General features: G+C 45.2%; 1 protein-coding gene across 1 annotated transcript in view; it reads left to right on the top strand.

The window, feature by feature from the left end:
• Positions 1-19,618, top strand: part of LOC144718960 (glutamate receptor 4-like) — a 77,481-nt gene that overhangs the window by 23,622 nt on the left and 34,241 nt on the right. Inside the window, exons 2-10 of the mRNA XM_078594603.1 lie at positions 7,635-7,793; positions 7,885-8,009; positions 9,689-9,803; positions 10,450-10,634; positions 11,609-11,662; positions 14,622-14,783; positions 15,285-15,452; positions 17,642-17,746; positions 19,283-19,390. Coding sequence (XP_078450729.1) covers positions 7,635-7,793; positions 7,885-8,009; positions 9,689-9,803; positions 10,450-10,634; positions 11,609-11,662; positions 14,622-14,783; positions 15,285-15,452; positions 17,642-17,746; positions 19,283-19,390 — 1,181 coding nt within the window. The remainder of the gene's footprint in view (positions 1-7,634; positions 7,794-7,884; positions 8,010-9,688; positions 9,804-10,449; positions 10,635-11,608; positions 11,663-14,621; positions 14,784-15,284; positions 15,453-17,641; positions 17,747-19,282; positions 19,391-19,618) is intronic.

The raw sequence follows: 19,618 nt of genomic DNA, 5'->3' as shown, positions 1-19,618 counted from the left end.
ACGTTTAGTGAAAGAGTTGATATTTTCATCAGCCTGTTCTGTGGCGGTGGCAACTGATCGTCCGGTGCGGAACGAGGTGGAACAACCTGCCTGGTGACAGTGTTGCAACTACCAAGGCATTGTAATCGCGTGGTTGTTAAACACAATATCAAGCAAGGGTTAGGCTTCGATTTAAAGCTTTCATGACTGCAGGGATTCATCGTCTCCCCGACAGACCTGGTCTTCACCTGAGGATGGCTGCTTGCGTTGTGGCCGAAACGTCGTGAGAATTATTTTATTATGTTTTATTTTTATTATTTTATTACTTCCCTTCTACGTGACTTTACCGAAAGAACCAAGAAGAAGGGTTAGGCTGTTGTCTACAGCGAGAGACACACCCGAGACAGCTTTTCTTAGAGCCTTTTGGCGTCATCTGGTCCAACACCAATGGAGACTAGGCTCTAAGAAAAGCTGTCTCGGGTGTGGACCAATCAACTTCCAGGACAGTGCATATCATTATCATCATCAGAGTTGTTTCTTTTTGTTTGCATTTTGACTGCTTGTGTTGTGGTTATTGCAAACATGATGCCTTGTATAAAGGTGTCAGTTTTTGTACCAGTTGAAAGGGTAAAAACCTATTACTATCTACTCTTCCTTACTACAGAGGCTCTCAGTGAACTTAATTTCCCCACATGTGACACGAGTGAGGGCTCTTGAGGGGGATCCAACGTGTTAAACAATGGTGGTGGCGCTAATTAATTGCAGACGCTGAGGTCAGGAACCTGCAAACACTGGTTCTTCACGTGTGGTAAGTGTTACATTTGATGTTTATTCGCACACTGCGGTTAGCACGGTTGGCTACGTATGGTGAGAAAGACGTTCAACATAGATTTTTTAATTTTTTTAATTTCTTATGTTAAAAAATATTTTCAAGAGTGAAACTTTTGGGACTGAAACACAGCTCCGCTCTTTACATGGAAATCAATGGGGAAACCATGGTCATTTAACGAATTTTCACTTACTGAGTGTCATGGGAGGCTCATCTATGAGAACTCATTGCCCATGTGGGGTCCTCCAGACTCTTGCCCTCCGTTCATGTATGAACATTTTTAAAACAGGACGTCTTAGGGTATGTATGCACCATGGGTGAGAACTGCCTTTCGAGATTAGGCGCTGAGACGGGTTGGGGGTCTGAGTTAACCTTTAATAGAGCTCCCCCCGGGATATTACAGATAGAAAGGAACACCCTGCTCCACCTAAACACCCCGACGCGATTGCACACAAATACAATCACAAACTCATGCTCGGCCAGTTGGTACACAGGTTGTCAGTCATTACCCTTTGTATCAAAACGGTTTTTTCCCCCCAATTTTCTTGTGCAAAGCCACTCTGCTACCATTCGCCAATACGTTCACACGCGCATGTGAACGTATTGGCGGTGCAGTATAAAAACACATTTTAGCGAAAATTTTTATTTTACCGCAATTCGCAACTCTGGTCAGAAAATCTTACTGGTTGCGTAAAAATCAATTCTCGCGATGTCGAGACAGTCGGATGACAAATGTTGCGAGCAGCTGAACACGAAGCTACGCAGTCTGTTGCCAGATAGCACCCAGCCTGATGACGATTGGCTCCGTCTTCCTAAGGCATATTTGACTCGTGCCCGAGACTTGGTCAGACGGTTCCTCGATTTAACGGACTCAAATCAATGGTCAATATCGACCTTTTTAGCAAGTCTGAGTAGACTGAATAGACCTTCGAATCATGTCAAACTTGGCGACAGGGTCAATTAAAGATTGATACACAGATTTGACCGATTAAAATTTATACTTTCGATTGTTTGTATGAGGACCGGTGTGTTATGCTGCACTTTTCTACCGCCAATACGTCAATATGTTGTCTGCTGCAGCTGCGGGACAGTGTTCACTAACCCCAGGACGCTGCACACTTTTCGTGGAATGTATCTCTCTCGTTAAGCGAGACATGCCTGCATCGCGGGAGTTGCGTTTTTGGAGAGTGCTGCGAAAACCAAAACCGCAATATTCAATACCTAAGCCTTACCTAAATAATGGGGTTAGGTACACGTCAACCAAAAATTTGACATTATAATTGAAATAAGTACTGTACTGTATGTAAAATAATCTAACAAATAATTATTGAAATAAACATGGAAAAACTCTATGAAAAAAAACATTCCTAGACAAATAGTATAAATACTGAATACCGTCCTTACCCATTATAAGGTTAGCACGCTGTCTTAGGAACCCGGCAACCAGAATTCGATTCCCGCTCATGCTCAATACCAGTGACTATTATCTGAATCGGTCCTGGGGCTCCCCTAGGTTAACTAAGCCTCAAATGAGTACCTGGTGCGATGTGTAATCATGGCTACTGGGGAGACAAAGGCGGTCAGGCGTGGTGCTTGCCACCTACCCCCCCCAACAGTCTGTTAAGGTTATATGGGTGGGTCTTTGTCTGGGAGATCCTTGGAGGGAGCGGTGGTCTAGTGATTAGCGCACCGCGCTACGAACCCAGCGACCCAAGTTCGATTCCCAATCATGGCCAACAGTAACGATGATCTAAACCGGTCATGGGACCTCCCCTAAGTCGACTCACCCTTAAATAAGTACCTGGTGCGATGTGTAATCATCGCCACTGGGGAGACAAAGGCGGCCAGACGTGGTGCTAGCCACCCACCCCCTCGTGTGCCGTGCCGGCCTTCATAGGTGCTCACTAACAACACTTGCCCCAACAGTCTCTGTGAAGGCTATATGGGGGAGCTTTGTTTTTGTCTACGAGATGCTTGCACACCAAAGCTAGAGGCGCAACTGACTGCCTCGCGCCCCTTGCCCGTCATGCCCCACCCACGTGTCAGCCAATGATGGTGCCGGTAGTCTTTGACTTACGAACACAATTCGTTCCTAAAACCCGTTCGTAAGTGAACCGGTTTGTAAGTCAGAACACAACAATGTACTGTGTTTAAATGTCCCTTAGGTCAGAGTTATGAAATGTGTAACGGGTCAACAAAAAGGAAGAATTGTTAAACTCGTAAATAAGAAGAAATATTGTATATTTTTATCTAACACCGTAAGAAAGACTGTATAGTAAATAAAACAATGAAGTAGCATATAGAAAATAAATCACTTATTTTCACTTACCTTGAGTCCTGATGCTGGCTTGATGTTTGGAAGGGGCGTAATGAGTCACCACAATTGGTCATACACACAGAGAGAAACACATAGACAGACACACACACAGACACACATACACACAGGGCATGTGCGCATACACAGACATACTCCAACGATCCCCCATATGAACCTTATGGCGGGACCCCGGGGTCCAGAATAAACGGAAGTCAAGATCGTAATAAATGTATTTATTTTTGGCGACTCCGTCCCACCGCGCACATTCACGCCGCGACTCACCTGGCGCGGATCATTCTGTTATGTCATGTCCAAGCGTAGCAGCGAGGACGAATGCGCAGAATAAACACAACTTTGATTAGCGCATCGTGTAGAGCTCGTCGAGAGGAACAGATTGCCGTGTCGTTCGCCTTCAACAGACATAAAATGACGTCGCAACGCAGTTTATGCGAGAGCCGGGGGCTTATGGGACCCCGGGGTCTCGCCATAAAGTTCACACACAAACACTCCCAGTGTGAGGCTGACTCATTACATCTCGCAGAGGATCGCTCTGCTGAATAATATAGTTCCGCGGTTTAGTTTTCAAGTGCCAGTTTGAGTTTTAAGTAATATTTTTTTCATGCAAGCTGGTGTCGTAAGTGCAGGTGTTCATAAGTCAGGTGATAGTACCGTAATTTGAGGACTGTTTGTACATCCGGGTACATTTAACCCACGAAAGGCCAAAACTATTCCCTGCGAGAGCTACATTGGTATACAAACAGGTTGCCCGCGATTAGTCTCAAAACAGTGAACGATAACCCCGCGATATCAAGGGTCTCTGTACTGTACATGGTGGCGATTGTATGCCAATAGAGATCACAGTTGAAGCATGGCATGCATTGAGGAACTCAGAGGGTGAGCTATTGGGCTATGAGGGTGCAGAGCTAAACACATTCTTAAGAGAGGAGCGTGCTGCACGTTGAGACGGATGAGAAAGTCCGCATGGATAAAGAGAGAGAATGGGAAAGTGAGCAGAAAGAGAGAGGAGAGATAACACATGTTAGAAAATTAAATTATGTGGCTGGTATGACAACACAAGTCCGGTCCAAAGCAAGCACGTGAAAATTACCACATTTTAATGAGGTTAAAGATGACCTGGCTTGTTTTTTACACATTTGAAAGATCTGCAAAAGTACATTGCTGGCCTGGAGGAATGGTCTAAATTTTTGCACTTTGCTGAAAGGAAAAGCACTCTTGTGTATTACAGAATGAGTGGAACAGAGGCAGATGACAATCAGAGTCAGGAGAGCCCTGTTGAAAATCGTCAAGCCAAATGAAGAGGGTTATAGACAGAAATTTAGATCTGCTAGACCTGACAATTGAGATAACTTTTAACAGTTCATTGTGCGTATGGGAAATTATCTGACAAACTGGATCAGACTTTGTAAATGTGCAGATGATTATGACATTAATAGATGTTCTTGTGCGTAAGCAAGCACTGTAAGCATGTCCGATTAGATGTATGGATATATTTTAGTTTGCAAAACCCTAAGTGTGCAAGCGATGGTGTGTTGTGCTGAACGATACTTGGAACCTCATGGTCGTACGTATCACATAGGGATTTGAGAAAGAGGACTGACGCAATTTGATTCAGTAAGTTAACGAAGAGCTCAGCACATTGCTAAACCAGAAGCACAGATTGACAACGGAATCCTTAGAAAGGCAGACACCAGTAGTGTGTTACGCTTGTGGTAGATATGGACATCTGGGAAGAGACTGTTGGGGGAGAAAAAATTGGGAATAAACTCTAAACAAAGAAACTCCACATTAAAAGAGTGAATGTGTTAGATTAAAAAAGGAGACTCATGCGAAGGCAGGATGCCAGTCAGCCTGTAATGCCAGCAGAGGCAATACATCCAGCAGTGGAATTGGATGCGGTGACGACAGTATCAGGTGTTGGAATATGTGCTGTTGTAACAAACGTACCCACAAAGTCAAGATTTGTTACTAGTTCCAAGGGAAAACAGTGTGTTAGAGTCATGAGAGATACAGGCTGCACTGACATTGTGATCAAAAGAGGACTGCTTTGTGATTCACAATTGATGCACGTTTGTCTTAATAGATGGAACTATGCGGAAATGTCCCATTGTCAAAATTGAACAATAATGTCCATCCTTCACCGGAACGGTACATGCGATGTGCATTGACACTTCGCTTTACTACATAGTGGTAGGCGACATAACAAGAGCCATCAAGCTAGAAGACATTAAACACTATAATATCGTAATCAAGGATTATAATTACATGATTTCAGAGAGAATGTGTACCCAGAATGCAAACTGAACTGTTGCTCTTCTTGGTTCTTTCGGTAAAGTCACGTAGAAGGGAAATAATAAAATAATCAAAATAAAACATAATAAAACACAATTCTCACGACGTTTCGGCCACAACGCAAGCAGCCGTTGCGTTGTGGCCGAAACGTCGTGAGAATTATTTTATTATGTTTAATTTTTGTTATTTTATTATTTCCCTTCTACGTAACTTTACCGAAAGAACCAAGAAGATGAATCCCTGCAGTCACGAAAGCTTTAAATCGAAATTGAACTGTTGCTTGGATGGGAATGTACAGTGGAGTCTTGCAATAAAGCACCAGAGCAAAAAAAGTTTATATACCCGCAGAGGAAAATGGGTGACAAAGATATGAGGTAGCCAATGCGGTGACCACGAGCAGCAGAAATCTGTGGTAAAGAAGCAATTAATCCAATTAAAATAAATGCGTACCAATTCAAGGAATAAGTGGTGCTGAACTGAAAGAGGCACAACAATAGGACCCAAGTTTGAAAGATCTGTGCAGAAAAATATGCCACTGATTAAAAAGTACACGAGGGAAAAATGATTGTGGAGAAGATTAATTTATCGGGAATTTCAATTCAATTTCCAAAGATTGATAAAGGTAGAAAATTCAAGCAGTTAATTCTGCCTCGGACCATGCAAAATAAAGTGTTGCAGCTTGCACATGGTTCATTGATGGGAGGACATTTGGGAATTAAGCGGACGCTTAGAAAAGTGTCATCTCAGTTTTATTGGCCAGGTGTGAATTGGAATGTGTGCATATTTTATCAATCCTGCAACATGTCAATAGACAATTGCAAAGGGGTGGGAACTGAATATCCCATTGGGACAAATGTCTTTTGTAGACGCAACTCTTCAAAGTGTTGCAGTAGATTTAATTGGTTCATTACGAGTATCTACAAGGGAATACGGATACATATTAACTCTGGTGGATTATGCCACATGGTATCCCAAGGCAGCGCCACTCACAACCATTAAAACAGAAGTTGCAGGGGCATTAGTGTACATTTTCTCACGTTTTGGCATACCAACTGAGAGGGGCGGGTCCATGTGGAGGACGTCACCTGCTCATGATTATTAATGAGGGGCGGGTCCATGTGGATTGACGTCACCCGCTAATTATTATTAATGAGGGGGGCTGGTCGACGTGGAGTGACGTCACGTGCGGGACAGACATTCTTGGCTCATTATAGTAGTAAATTTGTCACCAATACAAAAATAAGCTTCTCTGCCTTACTACAGATTCTCACAGTGAATTTAATTTCCCGGTATATGACACTGTTGAATCTGAAGTTTTCCACGAAGAGCTGGGGCATTATTATCAGTCCCACCAAACCAAAACAACTGCATGGTTACTTTGTGTCATCAACCACTTTACCCCACTGAACACTGGAGGTATGTCCTTTTAAAGCTAGATTGAAAACTAATTTCTTTAGAACTGCTTCTTGTGTTTAGTATGTTGTCCTCCCGCCGTACCTCCAATTAACATAGTTGACTTCGTACGGTGAGAAAGGAATTCAACGTCAGTACAGTACTCCATTAATAATAATGTGGTGATGATAGACAGGGTGTAAGAGCTCTTATACTCGAACAATATTTTCATGGCCAGTTCTGGTTTGGTAGCAGAGGTTTTGTTTCCAATCAGTCAAGGGGTGTTATCTTTTCAATCGTTGCGTATTACTGTGGAAATTGCGTGGCCTGTAGCTCAACATGAAGCTCCAGGTGTTCTCAGCCAGAAAAATGTGCTCTCTTCATACCTATGAGATGTGGAATTCTTGAACTGGCTTAAAAATTCCAGCTGGCGAGCGTAAAATGATCGACAACAAGTTTAACCAGACAAGACTGTATGAAGAGTTCATAAATCCTTGAATGATCTGGACATGATCCCATCAAGGATGCATTAGCTGGATCATATAATCCACAAGCCCAGCCATGTAGTGGTCAAGCAACTTGCCTGCTTATGTTTGGCTGGATAAGGGGAGGGGGATAAAAATAATTGATGGGCTAATGTGGTACAAAAGAACCTGAAGCTGAGTGGGCTTGCCAGTGATTGGTCCCAGAGGTGTTAGATGGGCCTCTTGGAGGAGGCTCCTATAACATTATGCTGGGCAGCTGTCCTGTAGAAACAGTGGACGGCTGGGGAGCGACGTTTGCAATCATTTGTCTTTGTACCCTTAGGTGGGCTGTTCACGCGGCAATCGGACCAGGAGCACAGCGCGTTCCGGTTCGGGATTCTTCAGCACAACTCGAACTTGAATGAGTCCGATGTTCCTTTCGGACTCACGGTGTACACGGATACCATCGACTTGCCCAACAGCTTCACCTTCACCAAAGCCTGTACGGCATGCACTCCTGGGATACGCACGCACGCCCGCGTAATTACACATACGTGGTGACGGTGGTGACGGTGGTGATGGTGTGTGTGTAGTTTGTTCGCAGTTTTCTCGCGGTGTCTTCGCCATGTTTTCTGTGCTCGACCGCCGTTCCGCCAGCTCCCTCACGTCGTTTTGCGCCGCCCTGCACGTCTCCATGGTGACGCCCAGTGCTCCACAGGTCTGTGCCTGTCTCCCTGTCCCTTTATCTGTCTCCCCCGTCCTGCTGTCCGTCTCCCCCGTCACGATGTCTCCCCCCTGGATGGCTGTTGATTGCACGAAGAATGATTGAGAGAATGACGAGTGAAATTATATGGAGTTAAAGGTTGATGTGGAATAATTAATGACGTTTGAATTTATTAATGATAAGCAGTTAGTAAACGTAATTGGATCAAATAATAATAATTCATATTTAAACATGATCTTGAATAAATGAGCAGATGAATGATTCATGAATAATGTTGATTAATGAATGATTAGACGGAGTGGATGATGAGCGGGAGTGAAATGATCCCCTCCAACTATAGAGATGAAATGCATTCTCATAATCCATCGTCGTGATTCAAGAATTTATATTTTTAACAACGTTAAAGTATTGTGTCTAGTGGCTGCAGGGATTATACTCGGTGCATAAGAGATACAAATAAAATGCACACTAATAATACACAAAATAAGCAATGTCTTTTATGTAGCCACCTCTCCGCATAAAAAACCAAGTGTATTTTACACAACCCATTAGCTTTGAGGCTTGTAACATTCAGCAGTTCACCAACATTGGATCAAGCAAGCCGGACTGCTGATGAGACACCTGTATGCTGACTCCGGTCCAGAATTTGCTTGTGTTGAATCAATGCTGCTGAAATTATGCACTCCCAGAATGCTGTGCCGCTGATGGGTTATGTAAAAAACTAAAATAAAAACTTTTATATTTTATCTGAAATATATGCAGGAGGTGTATGCCTGTTTATTTATTTTGTTATATTTCCCACAAAGACGCTGATTATTTTCATTCTTGCACATGCAATTCCATGCTTAAATATAAATATTAATGAGTGAATCCCTGCATCGTTCCACACCGAACAGTTCAAATAGAAAACGCTAAATAATGAATGCTGAATTTAACTGATGAATGATTAATGCCAGAGTAAGGAGTGATTGGTGAGTGAGTAATGATGAAAGATTAATGTTGAATTAGTTTAGAATGAATAAGTCACGAGTGGATGCTGAATGAGAAAACGATTCTGAGTGAATTTAGAGGTTGATTGGTGAGTGGATGAGAAATGAATGAGACCGACGGTTGGTGGCTCAATGAGTAGATGATAATTTAATAATTAATGAGTGGATGTTAAATGACTGCTGAATGAGTGCAAAATTAGTAACTTGTGAATGGGTCAGAAATGAGTAATATGCGAGTGATTTGTGAAAGAGTAATTAATGAACACGTGAAGAATGAGTTATTGAGAGAATGAATAGTGAATTCATGCGTATTGAATCAGTGAGCGCATGAGTGGTAAACATAGCGGATGGGAATTGAATGAATGAGTAATACATTTCGAGTGCACGAGTTCACGGGTAGTGAATGAGTGAGCGAACCATGAGTGAATACTCGAGTGGATGAGTAGTGAATGAGAATTAAATGTACGTGTTGTGAATGAGTAATGAATAAGTCGTAAATGTAGTAAATTAATATACAAAAATTAATAAGAATGGTAAAGGAATAGCGTATGAATAATGGTTGAGTAGTGGCTGAGTAGTGAGTGAATAATTTGAGTAGTGAGTAGGTTATAAAGGGGTTAGGAATGAGTATTGACTGCTTGAGTATTGACTGCTTGAGTAGTGAATGAGTTATGTTGTCTGCAGGAGCCTCCATCCCCGTTCCTGATTGAGCTGCAGCCGCCGCTTGGGTGGCCACTCCTGCACCTTATCGACAGATACGCGTGGGGCAAGTTCGTGTACTTGTACGACACGGACCGGGGTGAGCGTACACTCAAAACAAGGACAAAGATCCCCCGTATTGCCTTAACAGACTGTTGGGGCAAGTTCTGTTAGTGAGGACCCATGAAGGCCAGCATGGCACACGAGGCGGTGTATAACCAGGTACTCCTTTGAGGCCGAGTCGACTTGTTCAGATGTTCACCACGGGAATCTAACTTGGGTCGCCGAGTTCTTAGTGCATCGCGCTAACCCGCTACTCTTCCACTGCCCTACACACTCGCATACTCACGCCCGTACACACTCACGCACGTAGACACTCACACGTGTACCTGTACAACACAGGTCTTGGTGAGTGTACACACTCACACAGAAACACTGTCCTGGTGTCCCAGTGTTTTGTGTGAAAATCATGATTTTGTCTCGATTTACACATTTTCCGGCATCATGGATAACTCACAATGATACAGGGAAAGGATGGTGAGCTCAACATCAGCAAGGGTCAAATCACTCTCTGTGTATGGATGTGGCTAGTGATTGAGTGGACTCGGAGAAGCGGTAAATACACTATATGTCCTGGTTGAGCCTCCCAGAAATGTGGTATACCAGGCGCATTCAAGGTGATGTGGTCATACGCATTACCAGTGTGTGTGTGTGTGTACGATGTTTGTGTATGTGCTTGTGTACAGGCCTGTGGCTGCTGCAGTCTGTGGTGCAGGAGGCAACGCGCCGGGGCTGGGCTATGATGGCTCTGTCCATTGAGGGCCTGGGTGACGAGGCTCTGCGGCAGCTCCTGCGTGATCTGGCCGTGCGCGGGGAACGTAACATCGTGCTGGACTGCGAGGCCCACAGGGTGGTGTCGACACTATCGCAGGTCCCCCAGCCTCCCCCTCCATGAGCAGTCCCGTTGATGGGTGAAGCGCATGCTTGTGATTCAGCGATTGGAGACAACGGTCGTGAAACTTTCAGGCTGCTGCGATTTTGTTCCGGACGTAGCGGTGCAGTAATCACAATAATGCGCTTTGTATATCCAGGAAAGCCTCAGTGGGTCTCAATATTTGTTTCAGGAGGGTTCTGCATTGGAATGTTTGGCCAATGTTTTTAGTGTGTTGTTTATATCTGGGAGGAGGCCAAATTGTCTGGTTAAATTCAAACATTCAAGATGTAACATCAAGCGTTCCATATAAATGGATTCAAGAATCCATTCCTGTATTGGATTCATCTCCTGGCTGCTTCGCAGCCCAACTCTGCAATGTCTGAAATTTCGAAGCAGTTTCCTACCAAAGTACTAACCAGGTTCTGACCTGCTTAGCTTCCAAGATTTGATGGAATGCAGTTCATTAAGAGTGGTCTTTGAACCATGGCATGGTCGACCTTTGTATTCCCTACCTTCCAGCTCTAAGAATTAACATTTAAAATTCTGCATCTACTGTTTGGTTCCAAGGTCTCCCTTGCAGTTTGATGGCTCTATAGAGATGTTGGTTACACCAGGTGAGAATTCTTTGAAAGGAATGGTGGTGAGGCTGCTGTGTAGCAGTGGATGGAGTCTGGCTGATGGGTGTTTTTAAGGAACGAAACAGGTGGACTTCTCCACAAATCTGTCTGTCACCTGATGAAGTTAGTTGTAATTACTGGCGAAACGTCGTACTCCGATTGTAAATGTTGTGACTTGGCTCTCTAACTCACTGGTATGCTGTACGAGTAACAAATTGGAATGTTCTGTTTACGTGGCAAACCTTACTAATTGGCTGTGTCGGGTGGTGGCAGGTTTAACGACACATTTATATAATTACGCGATCTAACCCAAAAAACCTGTATTATGGATGATGGGTGTTTGTGTGGGTGCAGGTGGTGAATGTGGGAAACCACGTAAAGGGATTTCACTACATCATCGCCAATTTGGTGAGGCACGCACACACACACATTATCTAAGGGGTGTACAACAACATTCGCCACTAAGTGGCGGTGACGTCACCGCAGCACTTGTACCAGGCCAGGTGCACTCCGAGGCCACGTGAAGTATTGAAGGCTCGCTGACAGGAGGTCACGGGACAGACCCAGGTGCTATGGATTGACTGACTGCGATGACTGGCAAATGCACCACCTGTGCCCTGTCCTGTGCTAAAATGCTGCATTTTAGCCCCCCTGCACTCCACTCGTTGTTATGAATTTCGCTCCTCTACCCTCCGTTGTTGTTGGAGGGCGACTGCCTCCAACTGGAGCAGTGTCCTTCATGAACCTCCTCCATAGACGCTTATATTGGCACCACTAGTACCAGTCTTCGGCAAGTCTACTCAGTTCCATATCCTCCCATACCGCATCAGTCCATCTCTTCTCCAGCCTGCGCCACATCCATTTATCCCCCTCTATCTGGCCAAACAGAAGCTGCTTGGGCATGCAGTAGCTCGTCATGCAGGCTACATGACCCAACCAATACAGCCTTGCTCGCCAGAGGAACTTACTGATAGGAATGTGTCTAGATCTTTTAAGGATTTGTGAGCGCACACAATCCAGCCTGGTTAAACCCAGGATGGATCGTAGGCAGGCCAGTCTGAATGTTTCTAACTGGCGCAGATGTTCCATTAGAGGGGTCCACGTTTCGCAAATGTAAAGAAGGGAGGGCATGACTCTGGCCGAGAAAACCTGAATCGTTTTGTTGAGCGACAGACCAGATAGCTTTCATACAGTGTTATGCAGCCGATGAAAGGATATTGCCGCCTGAATGATTCAGTCAGACCTCTGCTGTCAATCCGGAGCTGGTCATAAGCACACTGGCTATACAAAAACATACAATAATCCCCCATATAGCTTTAACAGATTGTTGGGTCAAGTGCTGTTAGTGAGCACCTATGTAGGCTGACACGGTACATGAGGGGGTGGATGGCCAGCACCACGCCCGACTGCCTTTGTTTCCCCACTGGAAATGGTTTATCCAATGCACCAGGTACTCATTTGAGGCTGAGTCGATCTAGGAGAGGAGTTCCTAAGACCGGTTCAGATAATTGTAACTGGTGTTAGCCTTGAGCGGGAATCGAACTTGGTTCGCCGGGTTCGTAGCGCTGCGCACTAATCACGACACTCCTGTAAACAAATACAAAATCCACCATATAGCCTACAGACTGTAGAGCCAAGTACTTTTAGTGAACACCTATGAGGCCATCCTGGCATTAGGGGAATAGTGTAGCTCGCAACATACTTGACTGCCGTTGTTTCCCTAGTACTGATGGTTACACATCACACCAGGTGCAGGCGTCCCTCGCATATCGAGCAACATGCATTCCTGAAAAACAGCGCGCAAATCAAATCGCACTGTATGAAGCCTATTTTCCCTTAGACATTGTATATTTTAATAGGGGAAGGGGGGTGTTACCGAATAAGAATTAAATGTCATCTCATTTCATTATTTTAGCCCTGGAATTACAAAATACATATCAATGACATACTTAATATTGGTGACATTACAAAAAATGATTTAAGAGTTTAATAACAAATAACAATATTGAAAAATTATGACTTGCCAAGATGACTTAATAAGGAGTAATTTAATGTGTTCTTGAACGCTTCCGTGGGCTGCTTGCAGCAGCATGCAAACAAAGGCATATCTAAGATCGCGACACCCAGCCCGTGACACTGGGCACTGCCGTGGCGTGGTGACGCCATCGGATTGAGATTTTAGTTGGTTAACCTGCAAAATGTATATTTTTTTTACTTACTGTTTATCATAGACGTTTTGGTCTTTAGAAAATCGTTTTTTTTTAGTGCGTAACGGTGAAACGTGTCGCCAAAGTGTGAAGTATTTGGGGGCACGTTACGAGAGGGACTTATATTTGGCGGAATGAACGTTGGATAGAGAAAGGACTGGTTCACTTGTTCGTCAATGACTTTATCCATGACCACAAACATAGCACCGCGTACAGCCAACTTTGTCTCCCTAGTGGCGATGTTTAACACATTGTGTCAGGTACAGGCAGACCTCGGTCAGTGACCCCCCCACAGAAAGTTGATTCGTTTTCGTGCTCTTTGTCCTGGGGAAATTTAATCCTAAACAAAAATGAAGAAAATCAAATAATCTACAAAGTTCTCGCATGAGTGAAAGACCACACAGCAAGCGTTTGCCGGGGAAACGTACCCGCCCCCATCATTCGCTCAGCCAATGAGAGTGGCGTACGCCGAGCCAACCAGACCCCACCCACCGTGATTCCATTATCACGATTCGTGGTCTCGATTACATTAAAAAGAAATCGATTTGTCTGGCCAGGTGAGAACTGACGAGACCCCGGGAGAGAGTCTCGGGCTCCACGTAAAAGAAACCTCACAACAGAAATTTAGACTGAGGGCATCACTCAAATGTGGAGTTCCTGGAGCTCTTCTCTGAGTGACCTGGATTAGAGCAGCAGCTCCAAGCTCGTCTCCGACCGCTGCCTTGTAGGAGTACAGTCCATAATAATTACTGATGTTATAATCATTGATTATTTTTACTTCTGAAATAATGTCTACCACTTGTATTATTAGCGCTGTTACCGAGATCCCGATGAAGCACTCATATATTGCTCATAGGAAAGAAATCACGCTGTCGGGAATGCATCCCCATCTAAATAATAGTATAATGACCCCCATTAGCACCAATTCGATTCACGGTCACTTCTCCAGGAACGCATATTGAGCGCTAAGCGAGGTCTGCCTGTACTAATTTGAGGCTGAGTCGACCTAGGGGAGGACCAGGACTGGTTCAGATAATTGTCAGAGGTGTTGGCCATTAGCAGCAAAGGCGCTATTATCTACACTGCTGTTTCCCCGTACACAAACGCGCGCACACGTGCATACCTGTACTTACGCATGTTGTTTCATCCTCATGGCGTAGGGCTTCCTGGACGTGGACCTGGACGTGTTCCGCTATGGAGGGGCCAACGTGTCAGGGTTCCAGATGGTGGACCGTATGGCGCCGCAAGTCATTGCATTTCTGGACAAGTGGCACAAGCAGAGCCCACACGTGTACCCGGGCTCCGACAGTCTCCATTTCAAGGTGGCCATGTGCGGGTGCTGGATAAACATCAGCACTGAGGGGACGTGGGGCTGGGTGGGTGTGGTGCTGGCCACACCACTCTCTCGTGCACCACGCAAACCTTCAAAGGTGCTCTCTAACAGCACAATTGCCCCAACAGGTTGATAAAGGCTACACAGTGGGATCTTTTCTTTTTTTATACCACAACATATATATGCTTAGGTGTGCATAACATGTTTCATACATGCAGGTGTATATGCTTGTGTACCTATATACTGTAGGTAGGTTGACTCAGCCTTAAGTCAGTACCTGGTACGGTATGTAAATATCAGCACTGGGTAGACAAATACGGCCGGGCTTGGCCATCCACCCCCTCATGTGCCATCTCGGCCTTCCTAGGTGTTTGCCAACAGTCTGTTCAAGTCTACCTTTGTCTTTGTACGTGTACATACACGTGTCCTCAGTGTTGTGGGAGTGTAATAAACAGCCTGCACGTGCTCTTACATGTACACACGTGTGCAGTCCACGTCGGCGCTGGCGTACGACGGCGTGTTCGTCATCTCGCAGGCGTTCCGAGCACTCTACAAGCAGCGCTTCGATCTCCACCGTGAGGGCAACACCGGCGACTGCCTCGCCAACCCTGCCGTGCCTTGGGGGAAGGGCGTCGACATCCAGCGCGCGCTCAAGAATGTGCGTGCGCACACACACAACGCAAGGACACGTGCACGCAGCAAGGAAGGCGGATTCCCTGTAGCCTCAGTGTGGGGCAAGTGGTCGGAGCGAGGACCTGGCTCCTATGTGTGTTTTGTGTGGAGGCAGTAGTGCAGTGATTAGCGCACTGCACTACAAACCCGGCGACTGGCATTCGATTCCCGTTCGCAACTAATAACAGTGGCGAATATCTCAAATGAGGCACTGGTGTAATGTGTAAACATGACCACCAGGGAAACAAAGGTGGTCGAGCATGGTGTTGGTCACCAACCCCCCTCTATCGTACAGGAATTTGTAGGTGTTTTCTAATGGCACTTGCCCCAAAAGTCTGTTAAGGCTATGTGGCGTTTCCGTCTCTTGCCGACTTTCCCAGGCTCACCTTCATCGGCGTTACTATTATATGTTTGGTCAGCCAGGTCACTCCCATGTATATTGTGGATCGAGTCTAGCGAGAGCAAGAGATCATTCACCTGAGGCGATTCAATCGGGTTGGTCCGTCATTAATTTTTAGGACAAGCCACCCTGCCAGTTCACACACAGTAGCGCATCTCGAGAACACCACCGTGCACTCACAATACGCTCCAGGAGGACTCCCGTATCCTGACACGACACTCACAAACCCTTAAGGCACTTTAAGCCTTCGATGGAATTTACCATTCGCTTTGGGATGGATTCACAAGCAACCCGTCGTCCCCTAGTTGAAGCTCAACCCAGCGCATCGCGAACCACCACCGGCCTGACACCATCGCCAGAACAGAGGAAGTGAACCAGGTGCCTGCTGGCTCTTTCCCACCATAGGGTGGCGCTAGCGGCAGCTTCCTTGTGCTCCTCTCCCCTTTTGCTGAACGTCCTTGCCCGTCTTGGCTCCCCACCGGGCATCCAAGCTTGAAGTTTGCCTGTTTCCTTGGACCGTTACTCTCGGCACTGCTGGCTGGAGCTTAAGAGTAGAGATGCTTGTGGCTGGGGTCTTCCTGCATTGACTCAGCACCTCTGTTGTGTGGCGGGGTGGTCCCTATTTATAGGAAGCTGGGCTCGCTCAATTGTGATTGACACCTTGATGGAATCGTGTATTCCACCTGTTCCAAACACAATAGCCTAGCTTGCTGCACATGTTGATCGTTTTCAATGATTTCGTGCACGTGGCTCCATCTCTCCTCCCTGCCTCCCAGAACCTGCTTTTCCACAACCCCCTTCCCCTGTACAGGTGTACCAAGGGACATGCTATAAGTAGGATATTTGCCTTTGGGTCTAGTTAAGTAATGTTTAAGTCAAGTTTATTTTTGTTTAACCAGGTGAGACCTTTAAGGGACCCATACGAGTCTCGTTTACGAAGGGACATGGGTCACTGAAATTGCAAATGCAATGAAGAAATATTATTCACAACAAAAACAATTGTTTCACATGAGCAGTTGAAAGTATTGCACAATCACAAATCAATTATAACTAATAATTTCCCTGTAGGGGCATAAGTTGGCTCAGGCATTTACGGCCTTCGGCCAGGAAAGTCACAAAAAAAGTTGCACACGAACGACGCATTCACGCAAGCACCCGATGCTCCGTTTTGAAGTTTAAAAATTAAACATCTTTGAACTGTATTGTGTTTTGAATTAGATCATTTTATTTCTTCATTAAAAGCTTATATTATTTTAGATCTGGAAGACTTCATTGAAAAGGGCATTTCGTGTGAATTGTCTCTCGTCGTTAAGTAGATGGCCTTGCTGGGGGTTCGGTTCGATGCGGACTTTCATCTGTTTGGGATTGCGGGATCGAGATAAGGCGACATAGAGCTGGCCGTGCGAGAAGACCACCATCTGCAGATCGATTCCAACGTAATCGAACGTCTGTCCCTGCTCTTCCGTCGTTCATGCAGGGGGCGCGTAGGTTTGCAGCGCCCCCTGTATGAAAACGACAAAAAGTGCAGCATTCGTCACGGATAGATACAGTTGTGCGCTTATTTAAGAGTACTAGTCATAGTTTTTAAGTGGTGGAACCTCTTCCTTACTGAGGGTACGTAAACATCAGCACTAGGAAATCCCAGGTGGCTGGGCATAGTGTTGGCCGCATCGACCGTTTTTCCACGGTGCACAAACATCACAATGCTCTCATGGTCTGTCTGGCTCCTACAACGGTTGTGTTACATGTGTGCATGTGCCCTCATGTCAGTGCAGGTTCATATCAATGGCCTCACGAACAATATCCAGTTTAATGAGCTGGGTCAGAGGTCGAACTACACTCTTGGAGTCATGGAGCTGAGGCCCACCGGACCCACAAAGGTATGGCCACTCAGGGCTGCCTCTCTCCAGTGACTCACGATGGCAATGTTGGGACACTTAGCCATCAACTCCAATGATCTTGGTTCATACGCGGAGGTTAGGCGTCTCACTAACTTGTTCTTGATCATTGTGGTTGCTTGTGATTAATTGCCTACTTGTCTGCATGCACGAAAATGAATTAATGCTTCCCACAAAATCGAATGCACATATATGCATATAGAAACTTATGCACCAAATTTCTATTCTTGAATACATTCTCTCATCTCACTATCTCCATCTCATGTCTATATCTCTTCTGTCATCTCACAAGGAGTTCACCAATTAAACGTGGGGCCATAAATATATATATTGCTTGTGAGGAGTGGTAGACAGTGATTAATATGCTCCACTAAAAAAAACAGCAGTCCAGAGTTTGATACCTGGCCACAACTAACATTAATCGCACTTGTGAGATTGTGTCTAATCATGTGCATCTTTGGGCATTTGCTTACATTTCTGCATATTTGTGTTGAAAGCATGTGTCTATACGTGCGTGACAAGTGGTAATGTAGTGGCTAGCACACCATGTCACAAAGCCGGTGACCCGAGTTCAATTCTCGTTGAAGTGGAAGATGACAGTTAAGGGATAAATCATGACGCATGCTATCAATGCGGCAACTGAACATCGGTCATCGATCATCCAATCTCCAGAGCAACAACACAAGCCATGTCAATGGCCCTCTTCAGGGCCAAACAATATGCAAGAAATGCCCTGGGAGAAGAATCATCCAACTTAACATTGAGGGATTCTCCCAGGTAAAGTGCAAGTATCTCTCAAACATAATGAAAACCCATAACATTGATGTCCTGACGCTTTAAAATACCAACGTCTTGGACTTCAATAATGTCCCTCGTCATCGCTTGAAGTCACCCAAGCCCTTTTGGACCCATGTGCTTAACCTTTAACAATGCGAGTTCAACCCCGATGAAGTTCGGAAAACGACAGAAAATTCAACAGAACTCACAAACAAGCACCTTGTGAAAGACCCAAAGTATAAGATCCTTGGTTTAGATCTTCTGCATACATGGAACATTTAGAATTCTCCAGTGTGTGACAGTGGTCATCCAGAACAGACCATACGACAAATAACGATGCAATGCCTGAACCACAAATATAAAGGACACATTACAGCGATACACTCAGCTGCTCCTGATGTGGTTGTCTGGCTTGACCACTTGAACGGCTGATGTATCTATTTCAGCCATTTGAAAGAAGAATAATTCTCGTTCACGACCAATAACTGGAACATATTTAAACTGGTGCTGGGCCTCCCCTAGGTTAACTCATCCGTATATGATTACCTTGTGTGGTGTGTAAAGATCAGCATTTGGGAGACAAAGGTGGCCGGGCATGGTGATGGCAACCCCTCCGTTAGTGTGCCGTGTCAGCCTTCATCAGTGCTCGCTGTAACAGCACTTGCCACAAAAGGCTCCACGGGAAACTCTTGTTTCTTTTTACATCTGTGCATTTTAATCTGTGTATGTGTGTGCACTCAGGTGGGATACTGGTCAGACACCAAGCACCTGGTGATGACAGGACTCGGGGAGGATGGAATAAATAGTTCTCTACATCAAAACAAAACGGTCATCGTAACTACGATCTTGGTATGAACCCGGCCCCCCAGCAGCAAGGCTGCTTCCCTACCCTATCTGTTCACCTCACTGCATGCCTCAAATCCTTGCCCTGAAACCATCGTCAGACTAAACCTACTTGTCTATGACCAGTTTTAAAGGGGTGGCACAACTAAAAAAAATAGTGTCCACCTCTTAGGCATTAGGAATGTGAATACGAATCTACTCACTGCTTCTCTAAGGCTTCTTGCAATGAATATT

The sequence above is a fragment of the Lampetra planeri genome, chromosome 5 (assembly GCF_965212315.1).
Source record: "Lampetra planeri chromosome 5, kcLamPlan1.2.h2, whole genome shotgun sequence".
NCBI classification, from domain to species: Eukaryota; Metazoa; Chordata; class Hyperoartia; order Petromyzontiformes; family Petromyzontidae; genus Lampetra; species Lampetra planeri.
This window is presented reverse-complemented; position numbering and strand designations above follow the sequence as displayed.